Below are 19,841 nucleotides of genomic sequence, written 5' to 3' on the forward strand. Positions count from 1 at the left end.
TCTTTATGCCTGCTCTTTTCAAATCATGTCGAGATGTCTGTTTTTTTTCCCTCAAGATTAATACATTCTTTTTAATCTTCTGACCTTTGCTTTTCACACGGGAAGATTGGACTCCATATCAGGAATTTCTTCCCTGTTAAACCTAGCTCTTGTGCTCCCAGTGCATGGAATGTTACAGATACAGTTTTCCAATGTCTGGTGGTTAGTCTGTGCCTTTTTTTTTAGTGATTGCCTTACCCCACATAAAAATAGACAGAAAGATACATAGATAAAATAATGAATGTTGTGGTTGTTATGCCTTCAACATGGTATGCTGCAAATCTTTGGAGTAGGTAGAGTGGAATATAGAATATACTCTTTTCTCCTTGTTTTATGTTTTCTAACATTCTCAGTGTTTCTCCTTTAAAAATTTTTTTTTTTGGCGCTTTAAGGACAAGGGGTGGTTTAGCATCACATCCTCTCCCTTCGAAAGCAAGGCTTAGGTGAGAGGCTCCTACATTGTTATCTTGGTTACTGGGATACTTTTCTTCTCTGTAGGATAGTTTATTGCTTTTGGGACACTAAGCCTTTTCTGTGTTTGTTTAATTTATTTTATTTATTTTTAGCTGCATTGGGTCTTTGTTGCTGCGTGCGGGCTTTCTCTAGTTGCGGCAAGTGGGAGCTACTCTCTGTTGCGGTGCGCGGGCTTCTCATTGCGGTGGCTTCTCTTGTTGCAGAGCATGGGCTCTAGGCGTGTGGGCTTCAGTAGTTGTGGCTCGTGGGCTCTAGAGCACAGGCTCAGTCATTGTGGCGCATGGGCTTAGTTGCTCCGCGGCATGTGGGATCTTCCCGGACCAGGGCTTGAACCCGTATCTCCTGCGTTGGCAGGTGGATTCTTAACCACTGCGCCACCAGGGAAACCCCTGCTTTTGGGGTTTTAAAATTTTTATTTTTTTGGTTTTGCTGATAATTTCTTTTGTCTTCCTTCTACAGTTTTTTTTCCTCTATTTTATTTCTTTAAATTATGTATATGTGCTAAAAAGGTTGACATTTTCCTTTGATTAATGAATTAACCAGTTGCAGTGTTCTGGGTGTAATTTTTGGATCTTCATCATATTTGAGCTGTGTAGTTGCTTTTCTATACCTGCTAGAAATTTGTGGTTTCAAACCTATTCCCAAACTCAGAAGTTGTAGAAGACTGAAGTTTTGTCCCTATATTTTAGGAAAAAAACAGTAGTTGTATAATGCATGTTTGACTTCTCCCCTTAAATACATGGGGATATGAAGTGTAATCCAAATATTTTGATTCTGGCATAAAAGTTCTTTTGATTAAAGAGGAAATGATTGTTCTGCAGTGAATCATATAAGTTATTTATAATTTATATATAATTTGAATGAGAAAATATGTTTATAAACACGATTTGGAAATAAATGGGAGTATGTTATAGTAATTGGCATCTTGAAAGGAAGTATACCTACTTTTAAGTGGACAGAATCACCTACTTCATGGATTTTCAAAGTTATATTTAGAGTTCTTGACTTTTAGAGCTGGAAGTCACCTAAGAAGTTATCTACCACACAGTCACATTTATAGATGTAATATTAAGTCTTTAAGAGGCTGGGTATGTCTTGATATCAGATACTTTGTTACCCATCAAGATTAGAATGGTGACCTCTCTGTGTACTGGGTTCTTTTATCTTTGTATTGGAGTTCCTAACATAGTCTTGACACATGGTTGAAATATTAGTTTCATTGAATTGAGTTTAGTATGTTTTTCACTATACACATTCATGAAATGAAAGGATAGCTGACAGACCATTTATTTCTAGTTCTACATGTGCTCCTTTATGATTATACAAATAATATATGTTATTGTAGGAAGTATGGAAAAGTACAAAGAAGGAAATAAAAATTTTTATATAAAGTGGGTTGTTTTTAAAACCACACTACCCAGGGACTAGTGAAGCCTTGGAACAAAATCATTGGTGCTGAATTAGAACAAAACCACTCTTGATTATTCTGGAATGGATTAAGGGCATGTACCATGGTCCCATAGGACCTATAGAATGCTCACCTCTTCAGTGATGTTCTGTAATAAAGCAGTAACTAGTAATGGGAGTGCTGTAAGAAAGAAGCCATACCATGGAATTGAGCTACCTCAGTTATTAAAGGAAAAGTTACTCTGGGAAAGCAGACGCCCATCCCGTATACCTCATTATTCTCACCATCTTCTAACTCTGAGGCTTTGCTCATCTCTTCTCTTTCTCTTACCTGAAATTTTGCAATTAGAAATAATGTCTAAACTTATGAAGTTGAGTATTTTTTAATGTGATTATGTGAATTTTTTCTCTAGGAAACTGTCTTTAATCACCTATTTTTAAAAATACGTATGTATTTTTTAAATTGATTTTCAGTAACTTTATATTAAGGGTGTTAATCCTTTGTCTAATATGGTACAAATATTTTTTGATTTGATAGAATTTCTCTAGGTCAGGGACCATACGTCTTTTAATTATAGTGGCTATCAATTTTAAGCATATACTGTATCCTGAGCACTTAGCATTTTATATACATCTTCTCACTCAAATCTTGTAAGGATTAACAGTATTTCCATATTGCAGAAGCTAAGTGAGATTAAGTAATTTGCTGAGAAAGATGCAACTAGTTTTAAGTAGTGGATCTAGGAATGAGACTAAATATTTGACTACAAGTCTATGATCTTAACTAACATACTCTATTGTATCTTATATCAATCAGTATTTACTGTAGAGCATAACACCTACACATTATACACATTTGCTATATTGAATTGTATTAAGACATAATTCATTTTGTAGTATTACTTAGTTTTGTATAACTTGGTATACTATAAATGAGGACATGCATTCTTTGATTCTTGACCCAGATAGTTTGTTGTATATGGCTACAAATTTACTATTTTAAGTTAAAAGTTAAAACTTTTCTCCATAAGTCTAATTTTATAAACTGTGTTCCATTTTTACAAATTCATTGTATGCTTCCCTAAATCCCAAAATTGGTTGCAAAAGGAAATAAAATATTAAACATCAACAGTGAAAAAAGAGTGAAATTAAAGTTATCATGTAAATGTTCATAAGGATGCCTTTCTTTTCCCTCATGAGCTTGAATCTTTTAGAAATATGTCTGGTAACATTTAGACTATAACAGGGATGGCTGTTGTTCATTGTTCCACCTGTGGTTCTCAACTTTGCACATTAGAATCACTTGGGGAATTTTTGAAATTCCTAGTGCTAAGGCTGTATTGTAACAAGATCAATTAAAAAGGAATGGCTGAGAATGGAATGTAGATATTAGTGTTTAAGTTCTCTAAGTGATTGCAGTGTTATTTTTATTGTAGAGAAAGTTACAGGTAGTGATACCATTTGTGTGGTTTGTTATCTATGTCCATAGTTGAGTGAAATGCTAAATTTTACTTAGAGAATATAAAATGCATTCTTTAACCCAACCTTATGATACTCTGATTAAGAACACCTATTACAGACATTTCAAAGATTATAACTTGCCACATACAGTGAGCCGATTTTCTCAGAAGGCATATTTATGTTTTGTTTTAGAGATGGTTTTAAATATATAGATTTAAAGATTTATGTAAAGAGATCAGTTGTTAAATATTTGAAAAAAATTAGTCTATAACCTAATCCAGAAAAAATAGTTTTAATTAACTTTCTTAGTTATAATAAATAACTCATATAAGTTATATAATTCCTCCCAATATTTTATTATAAAATTTCAAACATACAGAAACATTGAAAAGGTTTATGGTGAATATTCATATATACACCACCCAGATTCTATAGCTAACATTTACTGTACTTGCTTTAACACTTATATTTCCATTTGTACCTCTTTCCGTCCATAAATCCATCTGATTTTTGAGGCCTTTCAGAGTAATTTGCATGTATCAGATCTTTCCCCCAAATACTTACTTCAGTATGCATACCTTTAACTAGAGTTCAGTTCTTTGTAAAATTTGGGAATAATAAAATGCATAAATCCTAAGTGTATCATAAGTTTCAGTAAATGAATATACTGGTGCAGTCCATACTCAAGATGCAGAACATTACCATCATTCAGTCTCCTCTCTCTTCCCAGTAAATATCCATTGTTTTTTATCCAACCATACCTTAGCTATGCCTGTTCCAGACTTCATATGAACAGAAGCATATAGTATGTACTCTTTATGTACATAGGCTTCTTTCACTCAACATAGTTTTGAAATTTCCATGTTGTGACATGTATTAGTAGTTTTTTCTTTTTATTCCTGAGTAGTATTCCATTGCATGAATATACTAGAGTTTATCATTTCTCCTATCTGGACTTATACCAATTTTTGACATTTATGAATAAACTACGAACGTCCTTAACATAAGTCTTTTTATGGACAGCTAAGTTACAAGTAAGGATATATTTAGTTCTTAAAGAAATCGCCAAATCTTTTCAAAAATGGTTGTGCCATTTTATACACTCACCCACAGAATGTGAGAGTTCATGTTGATTTACATCCGTACCAACATTTTGTTTTTTTTTTTTTTTTTGCGGTACGCGGGCCTCTCACTGTTGTGGCCTCTCCCGTTGCGGAGCACAGGCTCCGGACGCGCAGGCTCAGCGGCCATGGCCCAAGGGCCCAGCCGCTCCGCGGCATGTGGGATCCTCCCGGACCGGGGCACGAACCTGCGTCCCCTGCATCGGCAGGCGGACTCTCAACCACTGCGCCACCAGGGAAGCCCAACATTTTGTATTTTAATGTTACCTCTTAATATTAACTTTCTCACCTTTTATCGGAGTTTTTCATCCGATTCACATGTTACTTTACATTGCATATTGTCTCCCCCCCACCCTCTAAATAAAGAAAGAAAACCTAAGGCAGTTGCACAGTTTTGGTGTGATGTGAGACTGCTCATATTAAAAAATGAGGACTTGGCAATTTTTATTTTTGAAAAAAAAATTTTTTTAGATAACTTTTCTCCTTGCAAAATACTTACTGAACTTTGATATCAAATTTGGTCATATTATAGGGTACTTCCTTGGCATTTATGGTGATGTACATAGAATATTTAATTGCACTGTTAACATTTAGACTTTTTCCCCCCATTTTCAGTAGGGTAATCAATTGAAAATTAAGAGTTTGTGAATGATTTAACAGACAAAATAAGCAGTTGTAGAAAAATTTTTTTTCAGAGGCTTATTGATAGAATAGTTTTAATGTCCACTTCATTAAAATTGCTAAGAGAAATGTTTGTGTCTCACTTTTCACTTTTTCAGACTTTCTTTATTTGGAACATAAAAATACTGTGTAAAATTTGATTATGACTTTTTAAAAAATTTATTTTTTTGAAGCATAGCTAATTTACAATGTGTTAATTTCTGCAGTACAGCAGATATATACATTCTTTTTCATATTCTTTTCCATTATGGTTTATCACAGGATGTTGAATATAGTTCCCTGTGCTATATAGTAGGACCTTGTTGTTTATCCGTTCTATGCATAATAGTTTGCATCCGCTAATCCCAAACTCCCAATCCATCCCTCTCCCACCCCACTTCCCCCTTGGCAACCACAAGTCTATTCTCTATGTCTGTGAGTCTGTTTCATAGATAAGTTCATTTGTGTCATATTTTAGGTCCCACATATAAGTGATATTATTTGGTATTTGTCTTTCTTTTTCTGACATTCCTCACTTAGTATGGTAATCTGTAGGTCCATCCATGTTGCTGCAAATGGCATTTCATTCTTTTTTATGGCTGAGTAGTATTCCATTGTATATTTATACCACATCTTTATCCATTCATCTGTCAATGGACATTAATGTGGTGTCCGTGTCTTGACTACTGTAAAACGTGCTGTAATTAACATTGGGGTGCATGTATCTTTTCGAATTATAGTTTTCTCCAGATATATAATCCCAGGAGTGGGATTGCAGGATCATATGGCAAATCTATTTTTAGTTTTATGAGGAAACTCCATACTGTTTTCCATAGTGGCTGCACCAATTTACATTCCCACCAACAGTGTGGGAGGGTCCCCTTTTCTCCACACCCTCTCTGGCATTTATTGTCAATTTTTTAATCATGGCCATACTGACTGGCGTGAGGTGATACCTCATTGTAGTTTTGACTTGCATTTCCCTAATAATTAGCGATGTTGAGCATCTTTTCATGTTGCCCATCTGTATGTCTTCTTTGGAAAAATATCTATTTAGGTCTTCTGCCCATTTTTTGATTGCATTGTTGGTTTTTTGATATTGAGTTATGTGAGCTGTTTGTATATTTTGGAAATTAAGTCCTTGTTGGGCAAATCACTTGCAAATATTTTCCCTGACTCTGTAGGTTGTCTTTTTGGTTTTTTTACGGTTTCCTTTGCTGTACAAAAGCTTGTAAGTTCGATTAGGTCCCATTTGTTTATTTTTGCTTTTATTTCTGTTGCCTTGGGAGACTGATGATGACTTTTAGGATATGAAATTCACTTTTTCTGTGATTATCAACTGACTTCTAGTTTCAGGGTGGTTGTTTCATGGGTTTTTTGTTTTTATTTTGCTGTCATTTTTTTTTTTTTAAAAAACATACCTTTTCTGTTTAAAATACAGAGTTAGCATTTTAAGCAGAGCTATGTTTAGGATTTTATTTACATTCAAGCATACAAGAAATGGACAATGTGTTTGGGGGAACTTACTTTCAAATGAAAGATACCATGTGACAGCATTGTATGACTTTTTTTGGTTAACTTTTCCTTGGATTTTCAATGAAATAGGTAATTATAGATTTTAAAATATAGATATAGATGGAGAGAGAGAAAGGAGAGGGACACTACTATACTGATTTTTAAAAAGTTGTCTCTTCAACAAACAGTGCTGGGAAAATTGGATATCCATATGCAAAAAAGTGAAATTAGACGCCTACCTCATACTGTATACAAAAATCAACTCAAAACTAATTAAAAACTTGAACATGAGACCTGAAACTGTAAAACTACTAGATGAAAACATAGGGGGAAAGCTTCTTCATATTGGTTTTGGCAGTGATCTCTTAAATATGACACTGAAAGTACAGGCAACAAAGCAAAAATAGACAAGTGGAACTACATCATACCTTTAAAAGGCTTCTGCACAGTAAAGGAAACAATCAACAAAATGAAAAAAGCAGCCTATGAAATGAGAGAAAATATTTGCAAACTATCTGATAAAGGGTTAATATCCAAAATATACAAGGAACTCCTGCAACAGCAAAAAAAACAACCTGATTAAAAAATGAGCAAAGAACTTGAACATAAGTTTCTCCAAAGAAGACATAACAATGGCCAACCAGTATATAAAAAGATGCTGAACATCATTAATTATCAGGGAAATAAAAATCAAAACTAAAACATGGTATCATGTCATAGTTTTGATCTGCTGGGATGGCTATTATCAAAAACAAAACAAACCAACAAACACTCCCACAAAGTAGCCAGTATTGGCAAGGATGTGGAAGAATTGGAACCCTTATACACTGTTGGTGAGAGAGTAAAATGGTGCAGCAACTATGGAAAACAGTATGGAACGGCCTCAAAAAAGTAAAAAATATAACCACCATATGATCCAGCAATCCCACTTCTGGGTATATTCCAAAAGAACTGAAATCAGAGTCTTGAAGAGATACCTGCACTCCCATGTTCATTGTAGTGTTACTCATAATAGCAAAGATATGAATAAATCCAACTGTCCATCTGTTTATCTGTCATAAACAGATGAATGGGCAAAGAAAATGTGGTATATACAAGACAGCTTTAAAAAAGAAGAAAATCCTGCCATTTGCAACAATATGGATGAACCTGGAGGATATTCTGCTAAGTGAAATAAACTAGTCACAAAAGGACAAATACTGCCATGATTCTACTTATATGAAATATCTAAGTCAAACTCATAGATACAGAGAATACAGTAGTGGTTGCCAGTGGCTGGCGGGTGGGTGAAATGAGGAGTTGGTATTCAATGGGTACAGAGTGCTAGATGAATAAGTTCTAGAGATCTGTTGTACAATACAGTTAACAATGCCGTAGTGTGCGCTTAACAATTTGTTGAGAGGGTAGATCTCACGTTAAGTGTTTTTAGGGATCTCATGTTAGAGATCCCTTGTTAAGTGTTGGCTATATCTATTACCTTGATTATGGTGATGGTATTATGGGTATATGCATATGCCCAAACTCAACTTGCGCATTAAATATGTGCAGTTCTTTGTATATCAATTATACCTCAATAAAGCTGTTAAAAATGCCAACATACTGTCCACCAGTTGGTTTATAATGTTTGCATCTAGTGATGAATGACTTTTATCGTAAGCAAAGAAATTACTGTATTAGACTTACATAGTACAAAAGTCAATTTAGTTACAATAGGGGGCTATGTCTAAAGGAAGAAAATTCAGTTGGAAGGTTGTTTTAGTAATCTACTTAAATCTATGCTTAGATTCCTGGCTTGGGCAATAGGGCAAGTAGTAGCCCCTTTCACTAATAAAAAAAAAACAGCGGGAAGGGAATTTTTCTTTGGGAAGATGATGAGATCCGTTTGGAACCATCCAGTTATGGTGTGCATCTTAGACAGCCATATAGATGTTATCTATATAGAAATGGCTGAGTAGGTTTGGAGTTCTCCATCTGGCTTAAAAAAATTTGGGAATGATCATAGGGAACGTGGTTACTGAAGCTTGGAGTAGTAAATAAACCCACAGAAAGTATTTCAATTTACTTTATGTAAACATATCTGTGTATACATATTAAACAATATTAATTGTAAGCCACGATAAAGAACTGTGGTTTTAATCACTAACGATAACATAAAACATAATTTGCAAGGTACTTGTAAATAATGGTGACCAAATAGAATGGTGGTTATCAGTGATTATTTTCTTATGTCAAATAGTTCAATTTACTTAAACAAATATTTATTGAACAGCTCTTGAAACTTGTGTTGCTTTTATTACGTGGTAGTATCACAAAGACAAAACATCACTTGGAGAAGAACTGCACTTAAAACAGTTTGTTGTAAACCAGGAAATTATAGTATCAGGTTTCCAGAATACAAAAACCAGCTTAATCACAATGTAAATAATGGGCTTTAGGGGGATATGACTGGAGGGGGAAAAAATCCAGTTAGAATGTTGGTTTGAATGGTTTTAAGAGGGGGACTGATCTGTTCAGGTTTATATTTTAAATAGGGTACTCTGCCGGAAGGTTGTTTAAGTCAAGGCTGGCAAGTCTGAATACGGAAATAAGAATAGGGGATTATTTTAATAATATATAATAATACTGGGATTAATAGAGTTATCAAGAAATGTTAAATATGGCCTTAAGTCTTATGTTAACTTACAGAATTTGTTAGGTATCAGAGGAAATCTCCAAGGACCAAAGCTGCTTTCTTATTTGGGTATGTAAAGAACGGTGGTGCCTTCAGCGAGAGAGGAAGTCAAGTGCAGCTCACAGTTGCAGAAAACAAGAGACACTTGCGTATTTAGTTTTCTGATTTCTGGATTCTGGCATCTAAACTTGCGGATAAGTATGGTATACTAGAGGAGAATATTCTACCCTCAATATACTAGTAATAAAAGGTTATTTTTACTCAGTAAGCTGTAGTTCCTACTCTTAACTTTTTTCTGTGTATGGAAGAAGAGTTGAAACTGCTTTGGTGAATCTGAGCTATGACTCCATCTACGTGTACGCCCTTACTCAAGTGATGAGATGAAATGGGTTTTCCTTAAGTACATAAGTACAAAATACATGTTTAAGGACGTGAGTTCTTTCATCTTACTCAGGGTGTTTCATATTCTTGAATTGTTGGCTTGCATCAGTTATTTCGGATGAATACATTTGATACGAGCCAGCAGTTTTTCAGTGACTTTTTTATATGTTTTGCTTATTTGAAACAGTAAATAAAATCCTTAATTCTTGGGCTTCCCTGGTGGCGCAGTGGTTGAGAGTTCCACCTGCCGATGCAGGGGACACGGGTTCGTGCCCCGGTCCGGGAAGATCCCACATGTCGCGGAGCGGCTGGGCCCATGAGCCACAGCCGCTGAGCCTGCGCGTCTGGAGCCTGTGCGCCACAACAGTGAGAGGCCCGCGTACTGCAAAAAAAAAAAAAAAAAAAAAAAAAATCCTTAATTCTTTTTAAAACTGTTTTAGTTTTGACGGCTTCTTATATAAAATATTTAGTAAATGGTTGTATCTTTTAACCATACCACATTATTTTATAAGAAACTCTTGACTTTATGAATTGATTTTTAAAATCAATGATGGCTTTAGTTCTTGTCATTTAGTGAAAATATATTTAATTCCCATAAAGGATTAATGCCTGAAATACTGAATTCAGAGATTGGCTAAAAATTTAACATCAAAAGAAATCCTGTTTGTAATTTGTTGAATTCTTTAAAAGTGTGTAAAACCTTTCATACTCTTTGTCTAATTAAGTCTGCAAAGTTATTTATTAAGTGTATAAAAGTAATCAAATTACAAATAGCACTGCATTTAACTTGATAACTGAGCGAAAATAAAAATATTTTCATACTAAAATTGTAGACACTATGCTAAATGTGTATTGTATACGTTAATAATAGTAATTATTAATACAGGGTATACCTTTCCATACATATAGTACAAAATGCATCATAATAAATATGGTTTGTAAAAAGCGTTCTTTCTTGATAAGTGCACAGTCCAGTGACAATCAAAAAAGAATTCTGTTAATACTAGTAGTGGTGAAGAGATGTGAAGCAGGGAGAGTTGACTGTTGTTTACTAGAGTCTAGTTTTAGCTGAAATGAAACAGAGCTTAAAACTTGTAAACTGAGTTGTATCCTAAGTGAAAGATAGTCCACTATTGATAGTGTCATACAGCTTATTCAGCTTTTGTCTGTCTTTTCACAGAGCTCCTTAATAAGCATTCATAGTCAGTTTTTGGCAGCACTGGAATCACTGAAGGCATTCTGGGATGTTATGGATGAAATTGATGAGAAGACTTGGGTACTTGAGCCGGAAAAACCTACAAGGAGTGCTACAGCACGCAGAATTGCATTAGGTAGAGTAAAAAAGGATTAAGGAGGTTTTTTAAAAAGGTGTTTGATTGTATTTTGTATTACTTAGGAAAATGAATCTAAGATGACATTGGACTCTTAGATGACTTTTTTTGTATGAAGTCAACTATTAAAACTTTGGGAGATGAACTATGATTTCTTTTATTACTATGTATTTAAATGTGACTATTTCAAGTAGAAAGGGCAAGTACTGAGGTGTTTCATTACAAAAGGTGATGATCTAATCCATGGAAGTAGCATTCAGAGATAGTATTTAATTAGCTTTCAATTAGCACAGAAATTGTGGAGTAGATTTTTCAGAACTTCCATTACTTAGGAAAAGAACTGTGTTAGAAATAATGAATTCTTCATTCGTGAAACTAGACAAGTACGAACAAGTTTGGAAGTATTTTCTGACAGAAATATAGAGGAGGGTAAAAGAACCTGAAGTGGGTCATGCATGCCATTGAAGAGTAAAAAGAAAGCTTTACAAAATAATAATTGAATATATTTTAAGTATTTAATTTACTGTAAATATATGAAATTAATAAGATGTGGAATAACCATAAATATCATCCTGGAAATATTACCATATTCTCTTTACTATGAGATGATTGTTTTATGTATTCTCATTACGAGCAAGCAATACATGAAGTCAATTTTAAAGCTCAACCTCTCAAGATTTTAGATGTTTTAAACTATATTTGAGTTCACAGTAAATACTATATAGTTATGAAGGATATTTTGATATTTTGATGTGAATCATATCCGAATTAGTTTCTACCCAGGCATAATAGATTATCTGGGGGGAAAAGTGACATGTTACTATGAGAAGAGGAAAGTATAATTGCGCAGCAGTTCTACAGACAGTACTGTTACTTATCAAGTTTGAAAAAGTGTTAACAGTATTTAATTTGGAATAATTAACCAAGTTATGGTATATTTGTGAACAAGTAGATACTAAAATGTTTGCTTCAAAGAAGTGCAGTAATTTATTATCTTAATGGCCCCATTAAAATAATTATTTCTCTTAGGTTATGATTAAATATACTTCTTACTTCTCATTGTTCAGCATAAACAACCTGGTATTTATTCACTCTCCCTATATTTACCTTCTAGCTCCTTTTTTTTCTTCAGGCATTGATTTGCCCTTTTAGGACCAGGTTTTCAGCAAATTAATCAAAAGACTAGTTAATACGATCATTGTTGTTAAGTGAAAGTACTTTCTGGAGCCATTAGGTGACATAAAGGCTAACATGGAATATGTGTTCATGTAAAAAATGCATTAACCAATGAAATTATAAATTAACTTTTTGTAATTTTGTTTTTCTCATTGAATTACCTGGACTTACTTTTTTATTTTACTTGATTACCTCTTTTTGCTAGATCTGTAATAACTGTATTTATATTGTTGCCAACCTGAGCCAGAGGATTATTCTATAGTGTATAGAATTTATCAAGACATTTTTACTGTAAAAATGAAATCCAGATTAAGCTTAAACAACCACACTGTGTACCTTCAGAAACAATAAAATTTCTGAAATTTGTACATACTCTAGTACAGTTAAAATTTATAAAAGAATTTAGTGCCAAGTAGAAATAGCTTTTCCTTAGATTCTGTAAACTGTTAGTTGTTTTTGTTATTAAATGAACAGTTTCCAAAAATTTAATATGAATTGACCCCTTTGTTAACTTATCCAGGAAAGCTTCACAGGGAGATAAAGATTGCAGAAAATGTTTTTATAAAACTCAAATCTTAAACATTTATTTTTACCATTTATTGTATTTTTAGTCTTTTATGTTTGTTCTATTACTTTTCAAGAATATTACGATATCATTTAGATTATTTCTTAAACTTGTAATTTTTATATATTAAAGATTTTTATCACTCCATAGAAAATTTTTATTCAAACTTTAATGCAATTCTGACCAGAATTCGTATCTAAATTAATCATATTAACTTATGGATTGGCTCTGTTTTTTGAAACTTGGGATCCCCAAATCTTTAGTCATGATCAAAATTTTCAAATTACTTCTTTTTGTTAAATTATAAATTAGTAGTATATTTACCTTTATAAAAAACTATAATACAATTAGTTAATCTTTCCTTGGGTATACAGTGAAATAAGTACCCAGACAAATACTCCTTTATTTTTTGTTTCATTATCTGTTCTACTTCTAAAAGCTTTAATATTCTTTTATTCTAGGGAATAATGCTTCGATACATATAGAAGTAGACCCCAGGCATCCTACTATGCTTCCTGAGTGCTGTTTTCTTGGAGCTGACCATGGTATGAGATCTCAGGTTTAAATATTTTTAACAGAATTATAAAATATTTGTCTACCACTGTAGACAAATAATTGTAATTACATATTATAATTAAATATTAATTGTAATTAAATATTCTAACATATTAATATATTAATGGTAAACATCTTAAATGAAAATGTCTCATTGTGAACTGTGTACTTCTGTGTTTTAATATATAATATATATGATTTAGATTTTCTAATCACGTACTTAGGAAACAAATCCTGTAATTAACAAATATTATGTACATTTCAAAGTTGCTAATAGATTAGATCTTAAAAGTTTTCATCAAGAGTAAAAATATTTGTAACTGCATGATAGATGTTAACTAAACTTGTAATCGTTTTGCAATATATACATACACCAAATCACTATGTTGTACACCTAAATCTGTAATACAGTGTTATCAATTATAGCTCAATAAAAAGAGACAAATTCTGTGCCAAATGTGACTTTACAAAATGACAGCAGCAAACCCTAAATTCTTAAACTTTTTTTTTTTTTTTTAATATTTGAAGTGGTAAAACCCCTGGGAATTAGGCTGAGCAGAAACATACATTTGTGGTAGGTATCTTTGCAATATAATTGTTACTTTTCTATGATTTTACAAATTTAATAACAGGTTTTTTCATGTTTTCAGGGATCCAGAAAATAGCCTGTTACAAAATTTGAAAGATGTTTTAGAAATTGATTTTCCAGCTCGTGCTATCCTGGAAAAATCTGTAAGTCTTATCAGTGCTTTGATATTCCAAATAGTGTTGCATAATGAAAGTCAAATGTTCTTTTAGGCACCAGAGAAAAATGAGGCTGAAAGGGAAGGAATTGGAAGAATATTATAATGGACTTCTGAACTGCAAGTGGCAGTTGCATCAAAGAACTTGTTAACCTTTGATTGGTGGTTATAAGTGTACTTTTTTCATGGTCATTGTAGCAGTAAAGTGATTAATGACATCTTTATTATTAAAAATAGGGGAAAGGTCCAATGTAGCTAATGAGATGTTTGGATTTTCTATACTATCTGCTTATGGATGACTGAAATAAAGTTTTAATTAGCTTGAAACAAGTGTTTGTGAAGGTTGGCAGCATAGTTTTTCAAAATTGAATAGACACTACTACACTGCAAAAATAAACTAAGAATTGATTTTTGACAAAGCTGCTAAGAATGTAGACTACTAAAGTGGTGGGGATGTTTTTGTCTTTTTCCTTTAGTTGCAGAATTTTGAAGTTTAGTATAATCACCAGCTAATGTCAGTTCCTGTCTTTGCATACTGCAGTGGCATTATACTGATGTACATAGTGGGAATATTACTTAAGCCTGAAACATCTTGTGAGCCAAAAGTAGAATCTGCTTTTTGGTATATGTATATTATTTATTGGATGAAAAAGGCAGCCCTCTCTTACAGATAGCTTTTCTAAGGTGTTAAATAGTGATGTGACTGTATTTTCTGTAACAGCAATATAGTTACCTTTATAAAAATTTAATAGTATCTAATACCATATTATTCACTTTTTAATTTCACCTTGTGTATTCTTATAAATATTTTTTTCCCACCACCCCATCCCCCAATATTTCTCTTCTCTTGAAGGATTTTTCTATGGATTGTGGAATTTGTTATGCCTATCAACTTAACGGTGCCATTCCTGATCAAGTGTGTGATAATTCACAGTGTGGACAGCCTTTCCATCAAATATGTTTATATGAGGTAAAAATAAAAATATCAGTAAGACTAACAGCATAGGAAATATGCATATTTGAAATCTAAACAATCTAAAAGCAATAGTTATCTTTTATTGCCATTATCTCCTTTAACAACAGTTCATTCCAAATGTGTATTTTATTTCTTTGTGGTTACTAATGAATTTATAAATGTCCTAAAGTATCCAAGAGGTGGGAAAATGTATCTAGCATATACTCATGGACTGTTTATTGATGCATAACAAATTAAACTGATGGAACATTGGAATCTTTCTGTAAATATCTCATGTAACCACAATGCAAACTCTGTACACTCATCCAAGTAGGAGTAATGGTGGCAATTAGGTGAAAGGGAGCTAGTACTGTAGAGTACCTATTACTTTTTCAGGCTATATTTAACTATAGAATAAATGTAATAATCCTACTTTCGATATTGAGAAGAATGCATTTTATGATCTAAATAACTCACAACACTCTTAAGTCAATGACACTTTATTTACTGTATACACGAGAAGTCTGCTTTCCTTCCTGTCTGCAGTCACTTGCTCTCTAGCACTCATCTTAGGGCACTATGGACATATGACTAACTGTACGTGCATCTATATACAAAATGACTTGCAGCTTTCAGTTTTTAAAAACTTCCTTGATATTACCTCCTGATTTTTGTGATCAGAGATAGCAGCTGGTGCTAGCTGGTGCTAGCTGCAGTTTAACAGTGGAGAATTTAGGTAGAGATGTCAATTTACCTTATATAAAATCATAAAATACTAGGTCTAATTATAGAGATACTCTTAAGGGAACATGTGCTTTCTTTTGTAATAATGAAAATTCATTTAATTTTTAAAAATGGATTGCCTCCTGCTTGTAATTAATGGATTGAGAATTAACCCTACTATTGGTGATTAAGATCAGAATTAAGACCTAAATTTTAAAGAGCCTAGGATATCTTTTATAGCAGGAGTTCTTAATTTGTGATTAATGGATTTAGGGAGGGTCTGTGAACCCCATGGAGTTATTTTTGTGTACCTCTGTTTTGGGGTAGAGAAGGTGCATACTTTTTATCAGATTCTTAAAGGGGCCTATAATTTGCATATAAATCAGTGGTATAGACCTTGAAATCCATACTGGTTTCCCATTTTAGTAGTTTGGTATTGGCTCAGGAGATGTTCCTCTTACTCTTGCAAAAGAAAATTAAGGCGGCAAACCATCTGGCATAAAAATATAATGCACTCAAACAGAAAAATTTATTTGGAGTACCTGTAATATGTAATCATGTTGACACTGCTCCCTTTCTTCTCTTTTTAAAATCTTCAGTGGTTGAGAGGACTACTGACTAGCAGACAGAGTTTTAACGTCATATTTGGTGAATGTCCATATTGTAGTAAGGTAAGCAAATTATTAATCACATGTGCCTAGCTTTTAGTAATATATTTTAGAAGATAGCTGTATAGTATATCAGCGTATATAAAATTTTTGGAAACATCTGTCAATCTATGTATTTAAAAAAATTTTCTAAGATAAATTGTCCCTATTAACATTTTAATTTTCAGATTTCTCCTTTGATCAAAAAAAAGTTAACCCCTTTTCTAGATTTCCTAGGTGATCTGAACCTTAAAAAGTATTTTCCAAACTCTGTCATTACACCATCTCTAATATAAAGCATTCCTCTTTTTATAAGCCACTTACCTTGAAAATGTCTGGGAGAAAAGCCTGAAATAAGAATGCAACATTTCTGTGAAGAACTGGAAACTTAGCAAAAGGATTTTATTTGATATCTTTAGAGAAAATATAAAGCAAGACATACTAATATCAAAAGAAGAAGAATGGTGAAGCCATAATAATATACATCTGCCTTTATCTCTTCACTAAGAGTAAACTGGGAAATTGTAAGCCAAAATCCTGTAGAACTGTCTAATTCTGTGACCTCCATACCAGTTGGAGAGCTTGACTTGTTGAACATCTCTGGACTGGTAAAATCTTGATGGGGTTCATAAAATGAATTAGGGAACTGTATACAGCTGGATTTTTGTGGAGAACTTTTTACTCCATTCAGAAATTCTTGAGACTCACAGTATTTTTGTCTTCTCCTTGTGCTTTCCTATGAGAAAATACATATGTGTTTGTTAGGTTTGAGTTATCCAAGTGTTTGTTTTGTGTACTCTATAAGAATGCTAAATAAAATTTGTTACACAAGATCAAGTTTTTGTGTGCTTTTTATTTTTAGGTTCTTGATTTTAAGTGTTTATAAAGTACTTACCAGCATCAAATGACCAAATCTGGTTAACTTGATTGATTGGTTCTTTTAAACCAAGAAGTAGGCTATTTCTTAAATAATTTATCATCTAAAAATACGAAAAAATGAATTTTTTTGGCAAGAAAAAGAAACAGGCTTAATCTTATGGGGGATAAGACAGTAATAATTAGAAGGACTTTTGGTCGGTAATAATTAAAGATACTAGAAGCACTGGAGCAAGATGGTGGTGCAAGTGCTGTGCACCCACAGACTGGCCTTAGCTAGTGGCCTGCCCCCTGTAGCCTCCTGCTGGAGCACCAGAGATTGACTGACATCTTCCCATAACAGACATCAAGAAGACAGCTGGTAAAAATCTTATTTGTCCAGAAGCTTATCTAAGAAAAGATGCTCACCCTAAACTCCTAAGCAAAAAGGAATCAAGCAGTTTATACAAATTTCAGTTTCACTGTGTCAAAAGAGATGTCTTGAAGGCTCTTTAGCTTTTCCATTAAAAAGAAATAAATTATTGAGATAACTATAAACTACTCTTTACTGCCTGAGAGCTAACAAAGTCACATGAATGCAATTTTCCTAAAGTTTTGTCAGCTTAATTCACTAAAGGCAAAATGAGTTAACGGTTACTCCAGTAGGCCCATAAAGCATTGTTCTTGCACAAAGAAAAAGAAATACACCATCAAATCATATTTCTAAAGGCTGAGAGCCATAAGCAAGCTAACCTAAACTGCATTTACATATAAGTTACATGTAGAAGTGGATGATCCAGTTAATCCCCGTCTAGGTAATAGAAGTCAAACTACTAAAATTTCAAGATAGAATCATCTCTTGTGCGACCTAAATACCTTACCTCTCTTTAAGCGACAACAAATGATGTCAAATGGGAAGGCACTCATCAAAGGATTTAACCACCAGCCGTCTTCAGTTTACTGAGAGCTGTGATTGGGAGAGACAGTCTGGCTAGGGTTGGAAAACTGTGGCTCATTGGCTAGCTGCCTGTTTGTGAGTAAAGTTTTACTGGTACATAGCCCTACTGACCACCATTGCCTTGCATTAAGCAAGGGACAGCAAAGGGGCAGCAGCTCACAATCCTCCTTACTAGAAAACATCAGTCTTAGTAATTAACAGAGAACTACTAGACGAAAACAGCAAGGTTAGATCACACAAACCAATGGGATCTAACTGATATTTATAGAGCATTCCACCCCAAAACAGAAGAGTACATGTTCTTTTCGATCGCAATTGGAATATTCACCAAGATAGACCATATCCTGGGGGTTATGTAATAAACCTTAACAAATACAAAATTATACAAAGCATGTTCTCAGATAATAATATAAATTAGAAATCAGTAATAGAAAATCTTTAAACATTTGGAAATTAGACAACACACTTCTAATAACCAAGACATCAAAAGAAGTCTCATGGGAAAGTACAAAATTAAAATACAATATATAAGGATTTATGGGATGCAGTTAAAATGGGACTTAGTAGGTCATTATAGCATTCAATGCTTATATTAGAAAAAAACAGAGGTTTCAAATCAGTAGCCTAATCTTCCACCTGAAATAGAAAAAGAAAAGGAAAATACACCTAAATCAAGCTGAAGGAAAGAAATAACAGGAAAATCTTCAAACATTTGAAAAATTTTAAAAACTCCGGAATGGGTCAGAGACCCAAGGGAAACTTAAAAATATATTGAACTGAATGAAAATGAAAACGTCTCAAAATATATGGGACATGGCTAACACAGTGTTAGAAGGAAAATCTCTAATACTAAATACTTATATTAAAAAAGAAGTCTCAATTCAGTAACTGAGGCTTCTTTCTACCTCAAGCAACTAGAAAAAGAGAAAATAAATACATAGCAGAATGAAGGAAATAAAAATAAGAGCAGAAATCAATGGAATTGACAAAACAAAAATAGAGAAAACTCAAAAGCTGGCTCTGTGACCAATAAAATTGATAAACCTGACCAAAAAAGAGAGAAAACTACTGATATTTGGAAAGAAATATTACTATAGGCTTCAATTCCATTTAGAGAATTTAAATAAAGGAATACTATGAACAGTTCTACAAATAAAAATATAACAGCTTGGACAAAACAGACCAATTCTTAGAAAAGCACAAATTATCAAAAATAACTCAAGATGAAATAGATTAGGGGGTGGTAAACTGTGGTCTGCAGGCCAAATCCAGCTCAACACCTGTTTTGTAGAACCTGCCGCCTAAGAATGGTTTTTACATTTTTAAATGGCTGGAAATAATACTTTGTGACACTTGAAAATTACATGGAATTCAAGTTTCAGTGCCATAAGTGTTCTGCTGGAACTCGGCTATACTCATTTGTTTACCTATTGTATATGATGCTTTTGCACTACAATGCATAGTTGAACAAAAGAGAGACCATATGACTTGTAAAACCTAAATATTTACTGTCTGGCTCTTTATAGGAAAGTCTGTCCACTCTTGAAATAGATAATCTGAATAGTCTTAGTAAAGAACTTGAATTCATAGATAAAAAAGGAAAA

General features: G+C 33.3%; 2 protein-coding genes across 2 annotated transcripts in view; one reads left to right on the forward strand and one right to left on the reverse strand.

Moving 5' to 3' along the window:
• The window catches only part of FANCL (FA complementation group L), a 78,111-nt gene extending 61,234 nt beyond the window's left edge, over positions 1-16,877 (forward strand). The window contains exons 8-14 of the mRNA XM_065890618.1: positions 10,910-11,060; positions 13,263-13,346; positions 13,885-13,930; positions 14,007-14,088; positions 14,953-15,069; positions 16,377-16,448; positions 16,741-16,877. Of these exons, the coding sequence (XP_065746690.1) occupies positions 10,910-11,060; positions 13,263-13,346; positions 13,885-13,930; positions 14,007-14,088; positions 14,953-15,069; positions 16,377-16,448; positions 16,741-16,776 (588 nt within the window). The 3' untranslated portion in view covers positions 16,777-16,877. The remainder of the gene's footprint in view (positions 1-10,909; positions 11,061-13,262; positions 13,347-13,884; positions 13,931-14,006; positions 14,089-14,952; positions 15,070-16,376; positions 16,449-16,740) is intronic.
• VRK2 (VRK serine/threonine kinase 2) overlaps positions 16,813-19,841 on the reverse strand; it is a 94,457-nt gene continuing 91,428 nt past the window's right edge. The window contains exon 12 of the mRNA XM_065890617.1: positions 16,813-17,160. Within this exon, the coding sequence (XP_065746689.1) occupies positions 16,840-17,160 (321 nt within the window). The 3' untranslated portion in view covers positions 16,813-16,839. The remainder of the gene's footprint in view (positions 17,161-19,841) is intronic.

The sequence above is a fragment of the Phocoena phocoena genome, chromosome 14 (genome assembly GCF_963924675.1).
Source record: "Phocoena phocoena chromosome 14, mPhoPho1.1, whole genome shotgun sequence".
In the NCBI taxonomy this organism is placed as follows: domain Eukaryota; kingdom Metazoa; phylum Chordata; class Mammalia; order Artiodactyla; family Phocoenidae; genus Phocoena; species Phocoena phocoena.